The sequence below is a fragment of the Atta cephalotes genome (assembly GCF_000143395.1).
Source record: "Atta cephalotes unplaced genomic scaffold scaffold00008, whole genome shotgun sequence".
NCBI lineage: Eukaryota > Metazoa > Arthropoda > Insecta > Hymenoptera > Formicidae > Atta > Atta cephalotes.
Window position 1 is genome coordinate 5,612,002 of NW_012130072.1, and position 26,226 is coordinate 5,638,227.

The 26,226-nt window shown below is 32.8% G+C and overlaps 1 protein-coding gene across 1 annotated transcript in view; it reads left to right on the top strand.

The window, feature by feature from the left end:
- The window catches only part of LOC105627375 (CUGBP Elav-like family member 2), a 236,707-nt gene that overhangs the window by 44,952 nt on the left and 165,529 nt on the right, over positions 1-26,226 (top strand). The window contains exon 2 of the mRNA XM_012208658.1: positions 21,979-22,148. Within this exon, the coding sequence (XP_012064048.1) occupies positions 21,979-22,148 (170 nt within the window). The remainder of the gene's footprint in view (positions 1-21,978; positions 22,149-26,226) is intronic.

Consider the following 26,226-nt stretch of genomic DNA (forward strand, 5'->3'; position numbering starts at 1 on the left):
AAGTTAAAGGTTAAAGTTAAAAGTTAAGTAAGTTAACGTAAGTAACGTAAGTAAGTAAGTAGATANAGANANANANANAGANANANNANNNAGNNGNANAGAGAGAGAGAGAGAGCTAGCATTTCTCTCAGCAAATTAAAAGTTACTGAAACTTTGACAAATTAATTACCTATAAAGAAAGTAAACAAGATTTTGATTTTCTTATGAAATGTTAAATTATATGATAAATTTAAAATATTGAAAAAATGTTAATAAAATATATAATAATAAATATTGAAATATTTTTAACCTTATGTTTACAGAATTACATAATTATTTTTCTGTATATATGTACATTTTTTTATGCTTCATGAGTATTGAGTATTAAGTATGTTACAAACATCTTTGTACATGATGCTACACTTAAATTACGATAAAAATATGAATTCGGCGTTTCCTCTCATACATGAATATTTTTATCACAAACATCAACTTTTATTGACTACTCGTGCAAGAAACTTCTCCTGTTTGCTAAAGAGTATCGAGATCGAAGCATCGAAGTAGTGGACACACAATGAGTCACCTTAGCATACAACCACAGTACAGTGTTCTCCATTAGATAGCGTCATGTTGTCTTAGGTTCGACCTAAATCGGACTCTTACTAGACGAATATGACTCATCGGATAGATACGCTATTTTGACGGAAAATATAATAGTGTTACAAGGCAACTTTTTCTTATAACGCAACTATGTGTCATTTCACTTAACGCACGTACGTGAATATCGCGCCTTTTATGCATACAATGACTTTCTTTATATTTATGAAGAAAGAAATTATAACATTAATAAATAAACTAAAATATTGTTCAAATAAAATTATATTTAAATTTATGGCAAGATGTAAAGTTATACATTGCAATTGTAATGATACTTTGCAAGATAATCTCAGGTATAAAGGACATATAAAAACAAACATTTATTTCCATCTTGAGTTTCGTGCTAATACCTCGTTTAAATTTTATTGCTGCAGCTCAGTATTTTGTTATATCGTTGTCTATTACAAATAGCAAATTTAATTTGTCTTTTTATCACTTCTTCAACTTCTTTGCATTTAACTTAATGCGATAATATCGCAATTTTCTGTGTAACATTTTTCACTAATATTTTTTACATAATACTCTTCTTAGCTTATTTTTTATATCAATAGAAGTTCGTATAGCTTATGCTATTAATCACTTTTTAGTATGTCACTTTTAATCTTGCGCAAACATATTTACATCAGTTTCCAAGCTCATTCACTTTTAACACGTTACGAGTCATTGTGGTTACTTGTTAAGTGACATCCAGAGAAGCTACGATGGGGATTAAAGTTGAGATAGATCGTAGAAGCGAAGGAGGGGAAATCGTCTCGAGGGAAGAGCGAAATTCTAATTCTGGATTAGGGTTTATGCTCGGCAATCTCGCGATGGGCTTCGACGTCTACGACGCCAGAGCGCAGTGCGGGGGTGGACGACGTCGTTATCGAAGGTGCTTTCAAATTAAGCGGCCTTTCTACGGTGGCCCTCGTCGTAGCTTTACAACTCTATCGCGAGCGTCCTCATGACTGTTGTGAACGCAAAACCGATCGACATGGAGACATCGTAATTTGGAAACATCCAAAATTATGGGCGAAATTATGACTGAGCGCGTTCCCGACATTCATTATTTCGTGATAAGAAAGTGTTGAAGTGTTGCCGTATCAACAAGAATTCGCAAAACATGAAAATTTCTATCGCATTTCTCTTTCCTTCAATAAATACCGAAAAAATATATATGATACAAAACCAAAAGTAAAATGTTATTTTATTTATTATAACCGTATTATTAATTATTTAGTAAATATAATTACTTTGCTGTACATGTTTATTTATTTTGAGATATTTTACAATTTAAATTGATTTAAAATTATCCGATAAGTATATTATATGATGATGATATTTTTGAAGTATAAAACTTTAAAAGCATTTTGTTTTAAAGTTAATAAAAAAATAAAGAATACTTGCATAACTCTGTCTTTACATAAAAAATTTACATATAATTCTAGCTGCATCATTTTTCAAATAAAAGTTAACATACTTTTAACTCTATATCATTTTCATCACTGTATATATACACATTGAATGTATATATGTATATATATATAAGAATGACATATAATATAATATATATATATATATATATATATATATATATATGTGTATATATATATTCAAAGTAGCTTAATCTATACAACGAAAATTGCAATAGTTTAATAAAAAATAAATAAAAATGTGATATTGTTTTTAATTCTAAATTCTAAATTGTAGTGTTATGCGTTGTTTATCAAAAAATTTTAGATGAACTGACGTTCAATGATATCGTCGCGAGTCCATGTCGCCCGTTATAAAATTAAACCATAATAATTAATGTCTTCACTGAACGTATCAATCGTTCGCGAATTATAATTACTGAAAACAGTACCAAGCGTATCGATACCTTGCTTGTCAATTAATACCACAACGCGTATGTAGAAGATATAATAATCAGTTTTTATCCCATTTCTCGTATAAAAATGTAGTTTATAAAAACACATCTAGATTCTTTTATATTATTTTTAAAAATTTAAAGATTTTGTATTTATTATTTTTTGTATTGAATCTTTATATTCTTCCACTTGCAAAATCTTATACATATTTTGGATTTGAAAAATAATTCGTCAATAAGTACATTTATTCAATCGAAGATAGTCTTTTTATATTACGTTTTTAATTTTATTTATACAAAACATCTGTTATACAAAATTTTTCTTTACATAAAATTTATTTAAATATATTTCTTGTTTATTTTTATATTTAAAAATTATTTTAGTTATATACAGTATATATATATATATATGCGCGCGCGCGCGCGCGCGCGCGCGTGTGTGTGTGTGTGTGTGTGTGTGTGTGTACACTCTTCAACAAAAAAAAGTATACATAGGTAGAGTATACATAGGTATACCTTTTTTTTAAAGTATGTGTGTATATAAAATGAAATATCCTTATATATGTATTCTATGTAAAATAAAAAAAGAATCAGAGTTATCGTGACTTTTACTAAAGGATTCCTGAGGAATAGGTACATTTTATATATATATAGTTAACAAATACATAAAAAAGCTGTGGCTTACGCATGCACGTCCGCTCTCGTTTCGTAAGACGGGAATACATATGTCAAATAGAATCGAGTGAGAATCTGTAGTCGTCGTCGGTGGGCTCGACGTTGCGTAACAGGCCATTACTGCCGGCAACGGTTGCCTCGTTCACGTCGTGTCTCGAGCACAGCGGGCGGCGGGCAATTTGCGATACAATTTAAAGAAGACAGCTTCCGTGTAGCCCCCTTTCTCCTTGTTCCTTCGGCGTGCCACCCCGCTGGTTTCCTCTCACCAGTGCACGCTTTATATTTCGTGCTTGTAATGGCGAAACTTTTCCTTAACGACCCCGCATCCGCTTGAATTATGCACAACGCGCCACCGACGACATATTTTTTTTCCTTATCTACGTGACCGTGTCCCGATCAGTCGCTTCTTACGCCTTGCTTGTTGCTTGAATGCACCATATGGTTAAACGCATTGAACTGTAACATCAGAATATAAAATCGATATGCTGTCATTAATTATCATTAATGATTCTTATATTATGTAAAGCCAGCCAGTGGTGGGTAATTTCATACGACAAGAGTTCTGTTTCTTATTTAAAATTATAGTTTATATATTGATAATTTATATATAATATAAATGTTAATTAGTTTAGAGCCAAATAATTATCTTTAGAATAAAGACAATCTTTTAAAATAAAAAGTATCTTTTGAATTAACACTTCTATTAATTGACAAATAATCGTCGGCTTTATTTAATCTTTCTTTTAGGTATTAACAAGTTTTCATACTTTCCCCTAATTATTATTATCATTGCTAACATTATAATTAACAATAATTATAATATAAAAATAGAGTTCCTAATTATAATAATTTTATCATGCAGGCATAAATGTCAAAAACTTTTCTCTTAGTTGTGCGGTTTTATAGTAATTAAAAAAAAAATGAATGATCCTCGTGTGCAATAATCATTTATACAATATCTACTGCCGTGGTGGCTATTCGTCAATGCAAATCCTCAAGTTCTCCCCATTCATACAAATTCCACGCACACCATTGCATTATACTGCCTGTACGTTTAATGGATGCAGCTCCCGTCGGGGGACTAGAGAAGGGCGGGGAAAGCATTGGCGAAGGAAATGCAGGGAGAGCGACTAGTGTGAGCATCGGAAAGCAGGGGATGACTCCAAACGTACGACCCGATAGGGAAATCCAACATACGTCGCATGCTCCACCGCGATATCCACTCCCTGTTCTGTATTCTACTGACGATAACGTTCTCCGGGTGTTGTCTCCACTTCCGTATTTTATCTCATTCCCCAACTTACGCACTAACTATCGGAAAGATTTCAATTTTCAGATCTGTAAAGGTCTCTGCGAAGAGAATTAATGAGCTAAAGATGGAACTGCCGATCAATAAAACGAAACGTCTGAAGGAATTTTATAAATGATAATTTTCTAAATTGAAACAATAAAAAGTGCATTATATACATTTGTGACAGACTTATATATCCATTTTTATTACTGAATGTCCAAATGAAATCTATATCTAAAGATTTTTTGTAATTAATATTCGAAAAATAAAAATACTAGAAATGTATGTGAGATGTTAAAAAAATTTTGTTTATCTGAGCCATATTGTATGAAACACTTTTATATATTATTAAAAGAAAAATGTATGTACAATATGTATATATATGTATATATATGTATATGTTCGTATAAGTTTAGGAGGAATTTTAGGATTTTTCATGATATAATAATTATGATGTAATATTAATTATTTTTATTTTATGCTTATATATATGATATATTAAAATGAATAAGTAGTTCGTTTGCACCTATAGTTAAAGAATAGAAAAGTAAAAAAATCAGAGATAATCTCGGAATTTATGATCCAACAGGGAAATCCTAGATCCATTTAACATACATCATTCGCTTTTGTGTTCAAGCTTTTTTCGAAAATTTTTCGTGGCTGTCGTGACTCGACGACCAATCTTGTAAAATACGCAAGAGAGAAATTAGACTTTTGTCACTGTACGCGTTAAAACGTCAACGTTTGAGACTCGGTTCGTTTCTTCGGCATTGTACGTCGGACCGGGAATAATATTAAGAAGCGCAATTTCGGCGCCAGCGTGGACGGAATTTACGATTCGCCTTTTGTTGCCGGCAGCGCGGATGCCTTTATGCATTTTCGCGGAAGCGACTTTTTTCCGAATCCTTTGGAGACGAAACTAATCGGAAAAGGCTTCCATAGCATGGAAACTTTTTTTCTCCGGTCTGATTCCGTTTCCCGCGGTGCTTTTCCACTTCTGTAGTAGCGAAATGATTATCCGACGCTTCCTCTTTTCAAGGAGGTCTCACCACTACTGTACACGCTCCGTTCTACCTCTTCCTTCACGTTAGTGTGTCTACAACTACAACCATTCTATCTACCAGACTCTATCTCCTGCTCGCCATCTTTTCAAGTCTGTGCCCACCAGCCTTACACGCCGGGTCTCATGACATCTTTGATCACAGAACGCGTCTCTAGAGGCGGCTCTATTCGTGGTAGCCAGCGACCATCTAAGATTTGAATGGGGACTCGATGCTTTTGATGTCTACTGCTTACCGGACCGGCCACTGACCGTCATCTCCCGTCTCGGAATCTCTTCTGCCAATTCAATGTCACTTCGGCATATAATCACGCTTCGAAGCACCGGCAGTCTATTAGCCGGGCTGACCTTCACAAGAAGACTTGTGCTTTCTGCTGTCTCCTTTCATTCATCCTCAATGCCATTCGGGGCCAGGATCGATTGACAACTTCCCCATCGACGAAATATTTTCAATTGAAGCAAAATTTGGATATCGAAGAGTCTGAGATGAACAGCAAACAAATCAATTGATGATTTTGATAAGACTTGAGAGTTAGACTTTCCTAAAATGGCACTAAATAACTCTCAATTTACATCAAATGCTACGTTCGAAAAACGAAAACAACATTTAACACAAAATTAAGGACAAATCAACTTGATTTAATTAAAATTTTTTAAATCGGCAGTTAGCATCAAACATGATAAGAACAAATGTTTTAGGTTATATTCGATTTATTCTCAATTCATTGTTATTTTTTATATTTTAATTCCTGATGAACAACTATGAGAAAAGATACTTTATTCATCAAAATTAAATTGTTAATACAAAAATATTCTTATTCATGTTTAAGTTTATATAAATGAATCTAATTTTGAAACAAAATTTATAGTTACAGTTTTCAAAGTTAATATACAGGGTATTCATGAACTGGTGATACAAGGGGGTGATTTTACATGAAAAAATAATCCAAAAACGTAATAAAATTTTTATATGAGACTTGATTTGAAGGAAATCGATTTTAAATATTCGCTAGGTATAGATTTAATTGAAAAATTTAAACACAATACGTTAAAAAGCGTTCATTGAAATTTATTTCGAAGAGCAGAATTGTGTATTCAATAGAATGATCAATTTCAACAACTTATGAAGAGATCTATTAAATCGAGATGTATATGTAAAATACATACAATGCATATTCAAAATCGGTAATTATAATTGTTTAAAATTAATTTTCTCGCAAGCCACATATAAAGAAATTTTATTTAATGTTTTTCGTATTTTCTCATGTAGAATTACTTTCTTTCCGGTTGGATCATCAGTTCACAAACATCTCGCATATTATAATATTCTATTTATGCATTTTATCCATTAAAAATATAATTTAACTGCGAAATAGAAAAAATATATTAAAACATATATTTTTTACTTTTTTACAGTAACGCTATTCATAAAAAGATTAAAACCTTAATAAGTTTATGAGACATTATCGACAATAATGCAACACTATTTCAAAAAAAAGAATCTAAATCTTGATATGTTCCACTCGTGTTCCGCAACGATTCTCGTGCTCTTATCTCATGTCGTACTCGTCCGTAAAATTGCATACGACATTTCAAGACGACACGACGTCGGAACGTGCGCGACGATACCTTGCCGGTAGCCGCGATACTTTTTGGTCCCGCTGCGATTCCGGCGTATGCGCGACAGCGAAACCAAAAGTCTTGTCGGATGGCGTCTCAAGGGGATGCAATTCTCGAAACCGGCCAACCACTTCTATTCACTCTACGCGCACGTAACGTTCTTTCCGCCGTCAAGTCATTCTTCAGTTACTTTCAATCGATTACTCGCTCGTATTTTAAATAATTCAGCTCAAAACGTACATTATATGCTCAGCATTAAATTGCATTGTCTGGTTTTAATTACGTTGTCATTCGTTTAGTATGAAAATATAACATTCTATGGATACAGATGAATGACACTTTGCCATTTGACTCTCGTCGCGTCTGTCTGATCCCGGAATTTGATCTAATGTCAGGACCCTGTCGAATGTCAACGCGAGATAAATGAGATACGATATAGCCATAATACTAATAAATGTACGATGCAAATACAGCGTCAACAGCGATATACATTTGACATGTGATTTGTCAAACTTCTTGATTTTATCGATCGAGCATGTTACATTGTCCGGTGTTAAATGTGATTTTAATCTTTTAAATTACTAAGTTTAGAGCTATAAGTTAATAGTTAAACTCATGTAATATATATTAATAATATAAATTCTTTGAATGAAGCTAACTTTATTTAATCTATCAAAATAATACGTTCATCACTCATTGATTCCTTCAAATATCAAAGCAGCAACAATTTAATGTACTTTAAAGTTCATTTTGAACACACAGAAAGAGTAAAGGTTTGTGTAATCTCTCATCTTTCGATACGTCTTCCGATTCATTACCCAACAGGACCATTACCGCAAAGCGAGAGTTCTCGACGATTTATTGGAACTCTTAACGAAGTTCCGACAGTTAGATGGCTAAGTTACTCGTTAACGTCCGGCGGAAGGGCCGTGGTTTCACGGGAAACAGCCTGCGAAAAATCGCAAACAAACTTTATAAGATGGCCAATCGCCGGACGGCGACTAATCACTCAAAAGTTATAACGAGAAAGATCCGGCCGTCGGTTATTACGCTAAAAATGAAGAAAACAGGCATGGAATTGGAGAGACAGAAAATCGAAAAAAGACGGAAACGGGCTTCACGTGGTTAAGCTTTGCGAATTTCCTCGAACAAAATCGAGTTACTACCCCGTGAGTACAACTTCAAGATGTCTTCTGTGAGGAATTCAATAATTTTTCCGACAATTCTGGCTTTCACGCTTTTATCTTGTCTTTTACAGAAACGCTTGCCTCTTTGAATTTTTTTTAGTCTTCTTTCAATTTTAAAACAATAATAATTTATTAAATGTCAATATATAAATATAATATCATAAAATATTAATATTAATATTAATATTCTAAAATATTACGACTTAGATATTATTTGTGTAATTTGTTTTATTATTAGATATTATTAGTGAATATAAAAATATCTATGCTATTTATTTTTTTTTGGTTTTAATTATTATTAGAAAAGAAATTAATATTAAGTTTCTTATATAAGAGTAAATGTGTATGTGTAAAGAGTACACACTTGTACATCTTTGATATATTTATTATCTAAAATCTATATAATTTTTTATATGTTTTTACATACTTTATTAATCTTTTCCTTATTCATTAATGTTTCTTGTATCTGATTTAAGTAGAAAGATTGCATTTGACGGCGCGCACAGACGTGCTACTATCGTAGATACTGTTACAGAAAAGGGTTGCAACGAGAGGGTAATCCAAACGGGCAGAAAGGGAAGGCATATTACGTGGTCGGGGGTCACGGGATCACGGGGCATGATTTCACGGGACGGTGGTTGGGTGAGTGTCATGCCATCGGATGGCAGAGCTATGTGCTTCATGTATCATGTACGGTGAGTTAAGGGGAGGGAGATGAGCACGAAAAGACGGGAGTTTGAAAAGGGAACAGAAACAGAGAGAGTGTCTCTGCACAATGTGACGGAGAACATTCGATTCGAAAGCAGATGTCGTTTCCGGAACACACCTCGTGCTTTGCATATTTATCCGCAAGAGGAACGTCCTCCGTTCCAAGAACGGCAGCAGGAGGGATAAACGATTTTCGGTAGGTCCCGAAAGGAGATCCGCGATTTGATTGTTCCCGAAATCGTTGTGCACATTTTATTGCTTGGTATCTTAGGTTAAATTTACATAATATTTAGATTTACATGAAAATTAAGTAGCGTTATAAAAATATTTGTGCGCTGGTGATATGAAAAGTAAAATAATAATATATATATAAGTATATTGAAAAATATACTATTTAACAGGATATGATTAAAAAATACAAATGTTTAAAAATGGGAAAAGAAGCAGAAGGAGGGCCGACAAACGCGGTTAACGGAGTTGTATTTAGGGACGCTTGCGTAGACGACTATGGAAAAAGTGGAACAACGAGTTTATCTGTCCGCGAAAAACTTTGAACTCGGTGCACAGAGGAAATTTTACTCTGCTGATGGTTCGTTAGTAATGCCGGTTTTGCAGATAGAATCGCACTTTGAGAGTGCTGGGCCCGCAGCAGAGATTTTTTTGTCAGCCGAGTGAAGTGCAGCGAAACGAGCATGTCAAAGCTTCCACGTGCTTCACTCATACCTCGCATAATACTCATCCCGCATAAAAGTTAAGTAGTATAAAAACGAATGAATTGTCAGATTTACATCGCATCTCATACAATATTGTCCACCGCGCAAATCCGACGAATGAAACATTTCTTTTTCAATACTCGTTTCTTAATTCATTTTTCATACAAAATATTTATTTTTTCCATAACCATGTCTTATTAGTCAACAAACTGTTTAAATATAATTTTTATAAATCTTTATAAACCACAATATTGTTTAAAAGGTTTATTTATAAATAATAATGAATAACAAGTAGACTTAAGGATTAAACACAAAATAATAAACAGGAACATAAAAACCAAATTGAAATTAAGTACTTATTAATATTTAGATGACGATTCAATACTACAAATAATAAACGTTTTAACCTTAATTAAATTATTCTTAGTATCTTGTGATAACGATATAACATCATTATAAAATAGTGTCAAAATTTAAACAATTATATTTCAATAATAAATTTCAACGAATTTTATAATAGCTTAATAATTTGTTTGTCGCAAAAAGTCTTTTATCATCGTGAAAACTTTTGCCAGAAAAATAGCCGAAAATGTCGATTCAAATGGCAATTATTTTAATTGAAAATATTAATCTTTTGAGCATTTTTTATTTTAAAATTATTTGGCAAAAAACTCGGACTACTTTCTCTCCAATCTAATAGAATGCAAATTGTCACCAAAAATTTAATTCTTGTTATATAATAAAAAAAAGTTTCTATGTGAGTGCTTGAAAAACAAAATGAAGAGATTGCAGCAAAGCATAGCGCGCTTGACCCTCTCGCGCATCATTCACGCTTCGTGAAACACATTCACGTCAATCCCAGGCACCATAGTGCGTATGGTATAGGTTCTGGATTCCCCAGAACTACCCTTCTGAGTATGATCTGTGTACAGCTGTGATTGCGGCTTTTGCATTGCATTTACCTGTCCATTATGCTTCTACCTGCATGTGTACATATTCTCTTGCTGCCGACGAAATGTTTCAGAAATTCTCGTTTAACAATAAAACTATAATTTATTTTTAACGGTGTGATGATACGCATTCCTTTAAATGCAAATTATTGTTTAAATAAACTTTCCGAATTAAAAATGAATTCATGAATGCGAGATGAGCAAATATATTCGTTTATTTTATTTCAATAAACTCTCTCTTTTGTTTTTGCATGAGAGTTATTTTATGATTCAACATAATACATAAAACGATTAATGTTTACATATTTCGACGGGAACATAGTTTCAACGGGAATAGAGTATGAACGAACTACTTTTATAATATTTTTTTTACGGATTGATATATCATATAATATTATAAGCAGAAACGTATTTAAACGTATTACATGTATAAATTTTTTGAAGTAGTATTATTATCATACATTTTAAAATCTTTTTATAATATGTTGTTAACTTTAATATAGATTTTTGTTCACAAAATATCATAATATTATTTTTGATATAACAATTTGAATTTGTCACCGTCTGTAAGCCGAAATTATGGTTCCTTTTCACCGAATGCAAACGAGGATCACCTGGAAAGCGGACCATAAACGATGCAGAAACTTCGTTATAGTCATGGAAATCTCACTTGAGAAAGGCTTTCAAATTTTTCTCTGGACCGCCTTTAAGCTCGACGATACTTATGCAAACGTACCTCGTGAATATGTTAGAGAACCGACCACGTAAATGGATGTTGTATGAAAAGACTCGTAAATAGGACCTCGATGAAGACAAAAGAATAATGATGCTTTCTTTAATTATCGTGGGCATGATTAATGAATAATTTCGAACAATTAATTTTTCAACAAAACTCTATGGTATTAAAAGCTTGTTTTAAAATCCTGACTTTAAAAACTCTTTGCAACTGTACAGACTATATAAATATATACGTACATTTAAATTTCGTGAAAAATCTTTGAAAATATTTACCTTTTCTTAAAATTCTAAAAATTTACAAATATAAAATATTCTTTCTATATTTTAAAATTTGTATTTGTAACAGTTTTATTTATATTTATAATTTTATCATATATATTTGAATAGATACTAGGTTTATAACGAAAAAGCACAACATAAAAAAATTGAACATACTATCTCATAAATAAAATCCATTAATATAAGACAAAGGCGGATCTTGGACATTTGAATACCTTTGACTTTTTTTGCGTTTCTCATTTTTTCAAAATGAAATGTCGCACGCTGCGTTTTTTCACGAACAGATTCGTTAGCATGTTCATTAACACTCGGCAGAGAGCATAAAGCGCGAACCTTCGCAAATAAATTGAGCGAACGAAGCGATTCTCCGACTGGTCGAATAGAGAAACGAATAAAGAGGATCGACAAAGCAGGCTAGGAGTAATAAATGAGAGTAAGAGTGTGTGAGTCAGAGGTGGAAGCCCCATTTCAAATCGGCTAGTTTTACAATATGCTGTACGAAAGAGGGTACTCTCTCCTCAAACGAACACACTGACAAAGTCGCTGAGACAAAACAAACAATTAGACGTCACCCTTAATGAGAGAGATCCATCTAATGCTACTCTATTACCATTTTCCTTTTTCGTACTTTTTCATAAGAAAACCACTTTACTTTCTAAATTGATGCTTAACAATGTAACAAACTAATATACATAGCATTACTAAAATGAGTACCCAGAAAGAACAGTTTTGTTGAAGTATCCAAAAATTTAGCTGAATTTAGCTGAATAAAATGTATAATTTTCAAAAATTTTGATTATTCGAAGGATATTCGCGTTTACATAGGCGTGATATTTTTTGTCACGTTGGATGAAAGCTGCGCTCAGGAAAAATATGAAAAATTACTTCACGAGCTGTCCCTAAAGAGGCATAACTCTGTCAATGGTTGTCGTGGAATGCACTGCGTACAGCAGTTGCATCTCGTAGTTACCCTCTTGCGCACGTGACTGGATACAGTTTACCCACTCGACATTTCAAACACTCAAAACTCGAGTTAATCGCCGAAGCGAGAGGGTTTACTCAGAGCCGTTCTAGGTAGGGATGGTTGCGCAAGTTGCCAGCCGAATGAAAAGGTCGGTCGATATAGTGAAAGAGAGATGAGAGAGAAAGAAAGAAGAGAGAGTGGCAAAGAGAAATAAGGAAGAAAGGAGGGTACAAGGGAAAAGATGTTGAGAAACACGGTGCAACTCATCGTAAGAGAAGTGGAAAACGGTTTACCAATAGCAAACTACAAGCTTACAACTCGACTGTTTCACTAGGGCGTAAACTAGGTCGAGATTTTTTAAATCACTTCGAAAAAAACACGGTGGAATCAAAGTTGCATGAGGAGATTAAGATGTACTGGTGGAATTAGGATAAACGTAATGAGAAAGATAATTTTACAGAAACATTCGCATTATTTGTATTTTTTTTTATGTATTTAACAAATAATTTATTTAAAAATGTTTTATTTAGGACAATAGAAAGTTAATTATTTTAAGAAACTATTTGGCTTTTTAGAAAATGTTATTTTAACATTTATACAATAGTTTAGGAATGTTAAAAAGTATTGCAAGAAATATAACAAGAGAACAAACTTTTCATTGGAGTTTTTTTTGCATCAGTTAAATCAGTTTTAAACAATAAGAAGATTATAACTTTGTATCGTTACTATCTATATCTTTTACAGATTAAACATATCAATATCATATTAATATTGTAATAATATAAGATAGTGTACATTTATATTAATTAATTGAAATCTACAAAAATCAGCAAAACTGGATAAAAAGCTGGCAAGAATTGTTTAAATAAATTACGTGAAAAATACAAAAATTTTAGAATTTTTTAAAATTAATCATGTCGATTGAACAAATCGTGTGTACGCCGGAAGTTCGTGGGCGTATGCTGAGAGATGGAAAAATAATTAAAATCAATCGGCGGAGCGAAGTGAAGGGGTATGGTATAAGGTGCATGACGGGTAGAAGGAGCGAGAATAAATACCCACCTAACGAGCGCGGAAATTGACGGACCCGTCTGAGGGTGCTTGAATCCCAGTACTTTCCCATCGGAACGTCGGAGGTCGAGCGATACCTTTGTCCCTCGTTAAATTCCAAAGGCAGAGCGATATTTTGCTCTCGACGACACCCATTCCTCTCGCTCTTTTGGCTTCGTTCTACTGCCATTGGACGAAGGGCGTTCATCGGCAAAATAAATATAATATCATCGATGAATTCATTTAATACCGTGTTTTCTCAAGTCACAATACAAAGTACAAAGGACTGATTTGCGCGGAACGAATTCTCTTTATCCATGTAGACATATTATTTTCAATCATCGTGACTTTAACCAACGTGACAGTGCGATGGCATCTCAATTAACGGCAATATCGTATACGAGCAAGCGTCCGATTTCTGAACGCTTATACCAATTAGAACGTTCTAAGGATGAGAACGTCAGTCTGCAGTCAATCCTTGCCCTTCGGCCATCCCCCTAGAGTCCATTCGCCGCATCCTTACCCTTTAATTAGTCTGTTCGATAAACTGGATTACATCTCGCACACATCCTTTATCCTCTGTTGCTTCTACGTTGTCCTTTATACAAAACTATATCACATTTGAATAAGTCCGAGTAAATATCATTGTACATAATGTAAAAATGCTTTATAAAAATTTGGGGATAACAATTTACACACATATCTAAATGTAGAAAAATTTTTTAGCACAATTTACAAAATTGTAATTTATTAAAAATTTAAAAGTTATAAAAAATTTAATTTTGTTAATATAAATATGAATTTACTGAATTATTAGTTTCAGTTATATAGTATATTGTATATATTGCGGTATATTGCGTGTACAATATTTTATAAATATACAGGTCCTCTTTGCAAACGTGCTTAATACGAATATTTGATTACTTAATTACAGTATATTACTATATTAAATGATATAATCACGCATGTTCGAAATCAATGTAAATTTTAACTCCCTTCTCTCGCTTTCTCTCTCTCTCTCTCTCTCTCTCTCTCTCTCTCTCTCTTTCTCTCTCTCACACATACACACACATTTTGATAGAGTGTATACAACAAACAACTGTTAACACGTAAATTAAAAATATATTCATAAGCATATTTTGCGAAAATTGTATCACTCATAAATATGCAAATTAATTCGATTAAATATGATCGTATAATAGTATGTCGTTACATAATGCTCTATCGAAAAAGGTATCACTGCATTCTAGTCTGAATGAAAATGTTAAAATTCTATTATAGGTTTTATGAATTATAAAATAGACTTTTCAAAGGTATGATATACCATATACTTTTGTATTCTTTTTTTAGTATCAATAGTAATTCCAAAAAAGCCCGAACACTATTTAGCTAATAAATGATTCAAGATATGTGCATATATGCAGTAATAAATAATTTAGCATTTTTTTCACGTCACAGATCGAATGAATAATTTATTTAAAAATTAAAAAGCGGAATGATGTCCAGGATTAAAAAATATACGCATGGCTCGGCAATTTACGATCGTAAAGTTGATGGCTTGTCCGTAGAAATGGCGCTGTGCATCTTCTTTTAGACGATTCCAATACACTCTATCTTCGGGACAGATAACCGTTCGTAGCCAGATAACGTTACAAGGTCGTCCGTAGTAGTGTAACACCGTCGGAGAATTCAGTCCTACGGCCTCTGAAATATCGGCGAAGTTACGAAAGTAGCGGGCCTCGAGAGCCATGAAGCGAAACTCCCGGAGACCATTGTTCGCCAAAGCCGGTAACTTCGCGGAATCGCCACATACATTATCTGAACGAGTGGCGAAGGGCGACGCTCTAGGTATCTTTAACTTTGTGTCTTTCTACCATTTTTCAGGTACCTTAGTGGATGCCAATAACGTCATTTCCGATCTGCTTTTATCGTGTGTTCAATAACGACGTGATTCTATTAAAATTATGTCTTGCTTAAAAATGTCAGATAAAATATAATTATCAAACATTTTTTATATATCGTTGTAAAATTTCATGATATATCATCCAAAGTATCACGAAAGTACATATAATTAATAATATAATGTTTGTGTAATTCTTTTTATTTCTTTATATGTAATTATTTAGTAGGTGTAAACATCATCAATCTCGTAAATTGTTCGCAAACCGAATTTAATAAATATTTAATAAATTAATGAATGTTTATAACATAAATATCCGAAAATCAGGATAACAAACATTAAAGATATAATGTTTCACAGATATGAAATCAGTCGTTTTATTAATAGTTTAAATTAATTTTCAATTATTTTTTATTAATTACTAAAATATATTTATTTTTAAATTATACGAAAAAAAATACATTTGAATGTATATGGCTTTGGACGTATTATAAGCACAAAGCATCTTCACAAATTGACACGTAAATGGTCTATCAATATATATTGAAAAATAAATTAAAACAGTTTTATTGAAAAATAATATTTATTTATAATGATTTTAATATTTTGTTACAATTTCACTTTTATTATCTTTATTATCTTTTATTGTTTTTTTTTAAGAAAATGCACTAAATTGAGAATGCTGTATATTTATGGCCAAAGCTGTATAATTTTTTTAAGTATTCATTACATAATAGTTCAGATATAAAATACACAGTATTATAACATATTTGCATTACTGTATGTCTATTGATAAAGTGATGATCATCAAATATTCTTCCTTCGATCGGTACCGAGTCAATTAATTAATCGAGAAAAAGAGAGGTCGTTGCCATGACGGAACCTGTACTCGATATTCATTTACGTTGACGGCTATATTACGTCGAGTGCTTTGCTTGTTTCCCTCTCGTGCTATTAGTGATGTGTAAAGAGACGTCCTGACGGTATATTACTTGAGCTAAATTGCACGTCGGAATACAAAGGAAAGGACCGAGGGATGAGATCGATTACGGTAACGCGTTACACGCGGTTTGGTCAGCGGAATTGCGGTGATTTTCTTTTTCTATCACGGTTGAACTCGTAGATAATTCTTTGAATTATTTCATTCCGACGATTCGTACGTAATATTTCGCGTGACTGTCGACCGTTATCGGAGACCACAGTATATTAAGCCTTATCTCTTACCTCCGCTCCAATCACCGAAAATGCTGACTTCGAATGTGAAGTATCTACCATTAATTTCTAGCCTATACGCGTTCTGGCCTTCAATGTTCGTTTGTAACGGTGAATCATCGACACGTCAATTATACTGCTTATGATTAATGATTCGTTCTATAGTCATCACTCATCTCACTAAAGGTGGTAAATGGCGCGTTCTTGAAAGGAACATTATGTTCAAACATGAATAATTCCTTACTTTATTATGACATTATCTATCTTCACTTTCTTGATTTTTAATACGCGTAATATTTCTTGAAATTTTTCCTCTTGATACTTAAAATTATTTGCAAATAAAATATTTGTTATTGTTATCTAAAACTGTTACGATATCTTAGTTTTACAAAACAAAATTTAGTTTGTATATATTTACTTTTAATACTTATAATTATTAAAAAATAAAATATATTATTTATTACCATATCTAGAATCATTAAGATATGCTCTTATTTCTAATGAACAAAATTTGGGAAATTGTAAAACTAAATGCGCTTATTGTTTGAAGATACATTCTTTAATTAATCGTAAGTTGTATATAATTAAAAATATTTTTCTTAAAGTATCACAATTTAGATTAAAGTGAGGAGGGCACTATAAATCTTCAATAGTACATTATCTTTGTAATCATAGCTTTGAAACATCTATTAATTTACGTTGTTGACGTAAATATCGCACGATATGCTAGATTTTTGGTACCCAAAGAAAGAAATAGAAAATACTGGAAAGGAAGAATAGCAAAGGATATTGTGCTCTTCTTTGATGTACCTCGTCTGTCAGAGCTAAACGATCGCGCTCCTCTCTTCCTTTCTGATCTCGCGGGATGGGATATCATCTCTCTCTCTCTGTCCTGTCTTTGTATTCTATTCACCTTCTCACAGCTTGACGAGGAAGGAGCAGCATTCCCCATTACTGATAAGATACTGATCGCGATATATGTACACCCACTGGCACTAATCCGCGCGGTGATCTGATAATTGAGCGAACGCTGGACACCGGAAATACGTAACAGCCGTTACTGTCACGGTAACGTCGATGCGGGATTACGAGTTGTTGGTCGCCCTTGCTCGTAAGCAGGGTCAATTTGCGGTACCCACAAATCACGCCAGAATCACCGGAAGTGTCCGGATTGACACGATTTTACAAAGCTATAGTGAAAACAATGCACTCTTTCTGCGAAAGATTAAATACGATATTGTAGAGATTGTCGGTTTTTTTTAACGATTTATGTGTAGGGAGAATATAAATTGAATAAACCGGTTCTTAGAGAGCTAAAAAATAATAAATTACAGTAAATCTTTGTATCAAATTGTGTAAAGAAAAATCACGCGCAGAATTTTAGATTCTGAAATGAATCAGTAATAAAGCGTCTAGGGCATTTACCGCGCTTTGAAATTTGCGAATGTTAATTATTTTAATTTTAATTTAGTTTAATTAATCTAATTTTAACATTTTAAATTATTTTTCTCGTAATTATTAAAATTATTTCTATAATTTTTAGTGAAAACCATATGTAAAAGCGATTGAAATAATTGAATAAAAACAATGAAAATAATTGAATAGAAACTGAGCTACTAATTTGTAGTTCGCTGTTACGAAGGAAGTGTCGCTTGCGTTTTGCAATTAGTTATATTGCATAATGAAAATTTAGCACCATTGTGAAAATTAGCAATTATTTATTGTTTCTATTTCGAAGCGGAACATGTTTTAATTACTAGCGTAAAAGCTCACCACCAGTTTATAATTATTGCAGCGACACCGGCTAACTTTCCGACTAACTTTCCGACTGATATCGAAACAGTTTATCGAGTGGCGACAATTTAATTGATCATCTGCCTCTTCATCATCGTAATATAGTATTATCACGTTCGCAATATTTTAACGTGTTATTTTAATTACATGGATTTCGATTTCATTGGTGCGGTAGCTGACAAATACAGTTGTACGTATCTACGTATTTCGACCGAAGCCACTATACCCCTTTCGGAACTTTGCGATAAATCTCGATTAATCCAATCGAGGAGCCATCGCGCGGATGCTGCGCGTGACCAATCCCGAAGAAGCGATTGCCAATCGCCGCTCGATTCCAGGACAGACCTTCCCGTTTAGTTAACGTAGTCGCTTCTTTGATTAGTTAACCCATTCTCATCTTTGTTCGCAAAAGGGGATAGACAAGGCGACGAGATGTGCAGTTCCCTGGAGGGTTTCCTGCCGTAGACACTCTTCTCCCTCCCATCTCTTCTGTTCCCTTACTCTTTACAGGATCTCCTGCACTCCATAGACTGAGATGAGAGCGATCGCTCGGTCGGAAAATCGCTTTAAACCGCGCCGACTAATATTAACTTTCTCTTATCGTTTCGTGAAATTCCCGAACTCTTTTTTTCCCTCCATCGCGCATCGGGATCGCAAAAGCTTTCCCTTCCCATGGGGTGCACGCTGGACGGCTCCGAAATTTCCTTATTTGCCGTTCGGACGGTCGGCTTTGTGTAAACTTCGTTTTATCCCGCAAACGGTGAATGTTTTCCTCCTTTCCACTTTCACGATCGATATGTCTGGAATTTCGTAACGAGCAAATAGATCAACGATACGAGTCACGACGAGATTCGAGATGGTCACGACACATCAAGGTTGCATGTAATTAACCATTTTGCACATACCGTTGTGATCGATTACTTTTGATCGGTGAAAAAACGAATGATAACTATTAAAGTTCGATGATTTAGCAGCACAAAAGAGGAGAAGGAAAGACGCAGGAGAAAAGAGCTGCGATTGGCAAAACGGTGCATCAGGTCACCATTTCAACCGACAAACTTTATGCAAACAATTTTAGGGCGCAACAAACTGTCACGCTCGCAATAAAACAGTAATGCTTTTCACTCATATAACCAGTCGCATTCTACAACGAGCATAATTCACGCGAGAAGCGTGACAGCTAACCGCCCGGTAAAGTGATATGCATCCTGCACGTGCGAGCATATGTGAAAAAGCAAAAGTTCCGTGTGCGCTTTTATTGAAACGCTTTATATTTGGAAATATCATTTTGAATTAAAATTTTTTTATTAGTCCAATCCAACATTAATATTGCTTTTTAATCATGCTTGCGTATTTGATGTGTTAATTTATATTCTCTGGTATATAGTATTATTATTGTAGCACACATTTTAGCTAATTTTAAACAAAATTTTAAAAAATATAAATAAATTATCTCATTCCACTTTACTACGATTTTTACCAGACTTGTTATTAAATGTGTAACTTTGTATATAATAATGCAGGTAAGTTACTAATTCAGCGAGATAATTGATAAAGTAACTTTTAAAAAATTTTATAAAGACCTATGTATCGCTTAAGTTTAGTGCATTAACAGATAACAAGCTTCCCTTCCGCTATTAAATTTAACGAATAGTTTCCAAATCATTAGCAAAAGCTTCCGGTTTATGTTATTGTAAGCTCGACTTATGTCGATTCGCTCTCCAAATCAAAACAGGATATTTAGATCTCCTGTTAAATTGCTTAGAAGATTGTATGGTGCATGCATCCGTCAGAATAATCAGAGAGATTGTAAAATAAAATCGAGAGTAATGTTTTATATACTTCCGTGGGGAAAACACCCGGAATGCAAAATATTGAGACTTTAATCAAGGGCTCGTAGTGAAAATATTGGCCGACGAGGGAGATTCACGAATAAAATTAGAAGAAATTTGCGCGTGCGAGCTGTCCAGCATCAGATGAATCGACGGATAAAAAAAAATTCGCATGACGCGATCGCGGGAACGATGTACGTCCCAAGGGTAGGACCTCAAACACTCATAATCCGGACAAAATTACTGCGTGCCGGTGAAAAGCTCTGCGCATAAGTTTCGAAAGCGAACGAGCCTGTGCACGGTCAAATATGTACTCTGGGGTAACCAAACACACCAGTAGTCTTTTATACGTGAGCAACGCGCTCACAGCTGTATGTGCTAAAATACTCATACGTCGCATGCAACCTACGCTTCGCAAAATGCAGCCGTTAATCCGGCCGTTCAGCTGGAGTGCGCGAGCCTCACTGTGAAAAATTTCATCGGGTAGCGTAGATTAAATATAAGTACGTGTAAAATATATGTCCGTATATTCAGAAACATTCCTCGCATTTTTTTTCATGCGATTCAATTCGGATTCGAACTACAGAGATAAATAGTCATCACTATAAAAAATAGTTTCTTCTCGACGTTACTTTAACAAAAATTGTATTTGACATTTGTGTATATCGAAAGTATATCGAAAATAGAAAGTTGGAAACTTGCCAGCGATGATGGATTTCCATGAAATTATTGCTAACGGTAAATCGACTTCAAATTTGTCAGCCTGGAGCTGAAACGATATTCAATAACGATGACATGGTCTGTATATAAAATAAATCATATTCATAGGGAACATGCTACAAAATATTCGGCCCAATATTTTTCCATTCGAGATATGATAACTTCTAACTCACTTTGCGACCATTCGCGGTTGTAGTATATATGTCGCCGCAATAAAATCATCCTCCGCTTCACTTTGCACAGATAAAGTGCTTAATATTTTAATCGTTCGTTTAACGAGTGCGATGCCCGTGAGAATATTTCGCGCTTTGCAACATGTCCAATCAAAATAGTCGATTGGGTTCTGGGTCGCGAAATAGTCGACTGAATAAATCCGCTCGCGAAATCGTTTTATTCATCGATTTTATGAATAAATATTATTGCGCAAACATATGTAATCCTTGAGTATAAGAGCTTATAAGTGCAATTTATTTCGTAAAATTACTAAAAGCTCTTCTTGCCAAAATCATTTTATAATAATTTGTGTATGAATTTTTATTTTTATTATTTTTAGAATTAACAAACGTGAACCATTGCCTTGAATATGTATATTATTTATTGAATGAAAAAGAAAGCCATTTCCTATTGAATTATTTTTGCTATTATCCGCGTGACTACGATAAATTACATGAGTACGAACCGATAAAATGCATATAGGAGCCTTTGACCTGTTAACATTATATTAATAACGGCATATTGTTTTTTCCAGGCACGCATGTTTAATATACCGCATACACAACATAAATTTTCTTTTCATGTTGCAGCATAATGAACAACAACAGTGTGGAGCAGCCGGATCCAGACAACATAAAGATGTTTGTGGGGCAGGTACCTCACGATATGGACGAGAATGATTTGAGGACGATGTTTGAGGAATATGGTCGAGTGCATCAGATAAATATCCTGCGAGACAAGATTACCGGCAGTCATAGGGGTGAGTTGAGCTTCTTCACATTTACGATTGTACGCTTCAAGTCTATGTCTAGTTGCAATAAACTTTTGCATTTAATGGAATAATAGTAAAAAAATAAATATAAACTTCTATTTCTTCTATTCTATTTCTTCTATTTCTTCTATTTCTTTGTTATTTTAGTTAAAGTTTATTACAGTTTTTTCAATTATAACAAATGAATATAAAATTATATTTTATTGTATATATTTTACTAGAAAAATTATAATATTAATTTCTATATTTTTTATTGTAATTTAGCTAATTTATTTAATCAGTTTATTATTTTTTTTTAATATTCTCTTTTATAAGTGTGAAAAATGCTTTTATAATATTTTTTTTTATCAAAGGATGACTTTGATAATTATGATTATTGCATTATATTTACTCTTTTAAATATAATTTTCTTTGATTTTTTTTATTATGAATGAATAAATAAGAAAATGCAGACTTGTATAGAATTTTTATTTTTTTATCGACAAATCTTTTTTTCATTCTTCAATATTTATGTGACAAAACGGAATCGAGTATGAAAATTGGTTTACATGCTTATGTATGAACATTAGCACAATAATTGACATTTTGAAGTTGACAAAACATGTTAAAATGAATATGTGAATGGTTATGGAAAGAATGAAAAAGTCTGGGAAAATGCATTTATGACATCAAAAAGAATGATAAAATGTTAAGACGTGATCGTAGATTAATTCTGGATATATTCGGCCCCTGCGATAAATTAAATCTCTTTATAGAGGATATAAATAGATTTTGTATCTTATTGTTTCGTACTTCCTGCAATAATTGCAATATAATTACGATAATATGATAAGCATATATTATGAAGATGATATTACATGTGCATATACGTAAAGTTTATATGCATTATGTATAGGAGACGAATATGATGATAATATTCAATTATCAAATAATTGAAATTCCAATTTATTTCATTTTTGAAACTGTTCTTGAAGTTGAATTATGCCAATAAATTCACTGAATAGGTTAATTCGTTGGAAATCATATTTTCCATTAAACTGATCCCTCAACGTTATATCGAATTTTCATTATAATTGACGTTGTTGCATTTTACTATTATTGATGTAGTCTCGTAATAGAGCATACTGAAATTAGGTATTATTCTGAATAATCTGACTTTTTAAAATTCCAATGTATTTATTAATTACATTAATTATACACAGTATATAATAATTATAATAAATTTTATTCAATTTTTATCAAGTATTACAAATTTTCTAAATTGAAAATATGAAGTAGGTAAGTATAAATAAGAAGAAATAACGAGAGAATGATGATTTCAGGATATGAATCATTATTAATCATTAATTTCAAAATTTTTTTGTGGGATTAATAGGACTATAGTATTGAAAGAAAATTACATTGATTTCAACAAATATTCATATCAAATAAAGGAAATAAGGAAAAGCAAATTTGTACACAATAATTAATATATAATAGTTAGAAACAGTTATTGCTACAAGTCTTTCTCGGTATATTGATCAGAGGGCGAGAAAGCAATCCCATGGGACCTTCTTCCGGGGACTGTCTCCCCACATCGGAATACAGGCGCGCTTGTAATGTGGCTGTCACTGAAATATACACGTGCTCTCTAATAACGAGCCTTAACGCTTGCTAAACGTCGTTCGCACCAGTGAAAGTTTATGCAATTACTTTCACTGTACAGATGACTTCAAATTTGCGGCCGATGTGAAAGTTAGGTATTGTGTGGTAACCCGATTGCCTAATGTGTATGTTAGGAATATCGATTTCTGTGCGAGACGACCAAAGTTCTCCATGGATATATTGCCAAGTATAATTACGATCGAATCGCTGTAGAGTTTATCCGTATGATGAACAGAAAAAGGAAATATCCTATTGTATTATCGTTTAGCAATATATCATTTTAGAAAATTTTATTAGATTTATTAGATTTATAATTTTATTAGATTAAGTATACTTTGTATTAGAAATTTAAAGAAATTGTATATTCACTAAATTCAATTGTATTAAATTTTTATAAATATATTAAATTTCACCGATCACAGACAACGAAATTTTAAAAAAGTTACTTTTCTTAATTAAAAAATTATTAATTATATGTGATATGATAATTTTTCAAACCAGCAACCATTTCCCTGCAACTAATTTTTAAATAATATACGTGTAATGCGCGTGCATGCGTGCGTGCGTGCGTGCGTGCGTGCGTGCGTGCGTGCGTGTGTGTGTGTGTGTGTGTGTGTGTGTGTGTGTGTGTGTGTGTGTGTGAGAGAGAGAGAGAGAAAGAGAAGTGTCAAAGTTCTATTTCTCTAAAGTTGTTTTATTGTATTTCTTAAATCATAAAATTATTTACTATAATTATTGCAAAAATTATTTTTAAAAAATTCTGTATATTATTTTGAAAATAATCGATTGTCAAATGTATGTTATTTCACAGTTCTTGGTAATCTAAATGAATTTTCTTCAAGCACGCTTTAGAAATCTTCCATAGATAAGTAGATCTATATGTAAAATGTACGCGATGCACTATCCGAGTCGGAAGGCGCGAAATGTTAGGATTCTGAGAACTTCCGGAATAATTAATGTGAGCGAATTGTAAACGTCATGCGCACCTGCAAAATTGATGGCGGCAGGCAGTACAACTGGGATGAAATTCGTTCCCCATTGTGAAAATTTAACTTGATTACCATGACGTAATGGTGAATTAATGTCCCGCTCGCGGGCCGTTTGTTTAATGCACCGCATTTTAGATTTCGAAATCTCTGTCAACGTGGAGTTTCAATTTTACAATAAAACGAGCTAATTACCGTTTCCCAATTAACTTTTAGTTGACAATCATCATATTAGGCAATCTTCTCGTCATATTCCTCATTAAATTACAATTAATGTTATATAGAATGTCTTAAAATGAACCGAATTAACTTTATATTAGTTTATCAATCATATTAGTTTATCAATCATAATTGGAGTTCTATAGAATTTCATCTGTAAGCAATAAAAAAACACACACACATACACACACACACACACACACACACACACACAGTCGATATAAATTATAATACTTAAGTAAAATGTATACCGAAATAATAACTCGACATGGGATGAGTTTGCTCGTCTGTCGCTGGCCAAACAGTCAGAAGGTAAATTCCACAGTGCATCGAGGCGTTTTATCTCGACGGTGGAAATAAAACACTAAAATTTCCAGAAATTCTATATTAATTAAGCCGCGGAGCCAAGCTTGGCATGAGCTCTACTAAAAATTAACAAGAGGTACCTGTGGAATATATTTGATTTACACCAGGATAAATTTAAAGTTTAAATTATTCACAGGAATACTCGTAATGTCGCATAATGAAAAAAATTGCTTCGGCTGTTCCATCGGTAATTATAATACTTTAATCCTCATTTATTTAATTTTAGTCGCTTTCTATAAAACCACAATTGTAATATAACTCTATTATTTTGATAAAAAAATATTTTAATTAAAATTAAATATAGAAAGCATAAAATACAGTATAATATAACTAAAAGAATTTCTTTTAAATTTCACTCTTGATTAATCAAATTACATATACTTGAATCATACATATATAGAATCATATTCACTCTGTGTTTTTATGTGGATGACATCACCCTTGCAATTGATAAAGAATGTACTAACACGTTATTAAAGTCTTTCAATACATATCTCCGCTTACAATTTACAATTTAAATGGGAGAGGGAATGTCAATAATTAAACAAAGTATAAATTTAATTCATAATTGGTATAAAAAATTTATTTGTTTTAAGTATAGAAAGAGTATAATTGCTGTTGATTTTAATTATTGTTAATTTACTGAATTCTGTGAAACTTGTCGCATCTTCGTAACGATGTACCTTATACATGGTGATTCATTGAATGTATGTATTGTAGAATTTTATTTCGTATAAATGTTAATTGCATGCGACTTATTGTATTGATATATCAGTTACATTACATATTGAAGAGGGCCAGAAATAAGACTGAAAAGTTTATTAATAGCTTTGAGATAGATTTTCTTTATT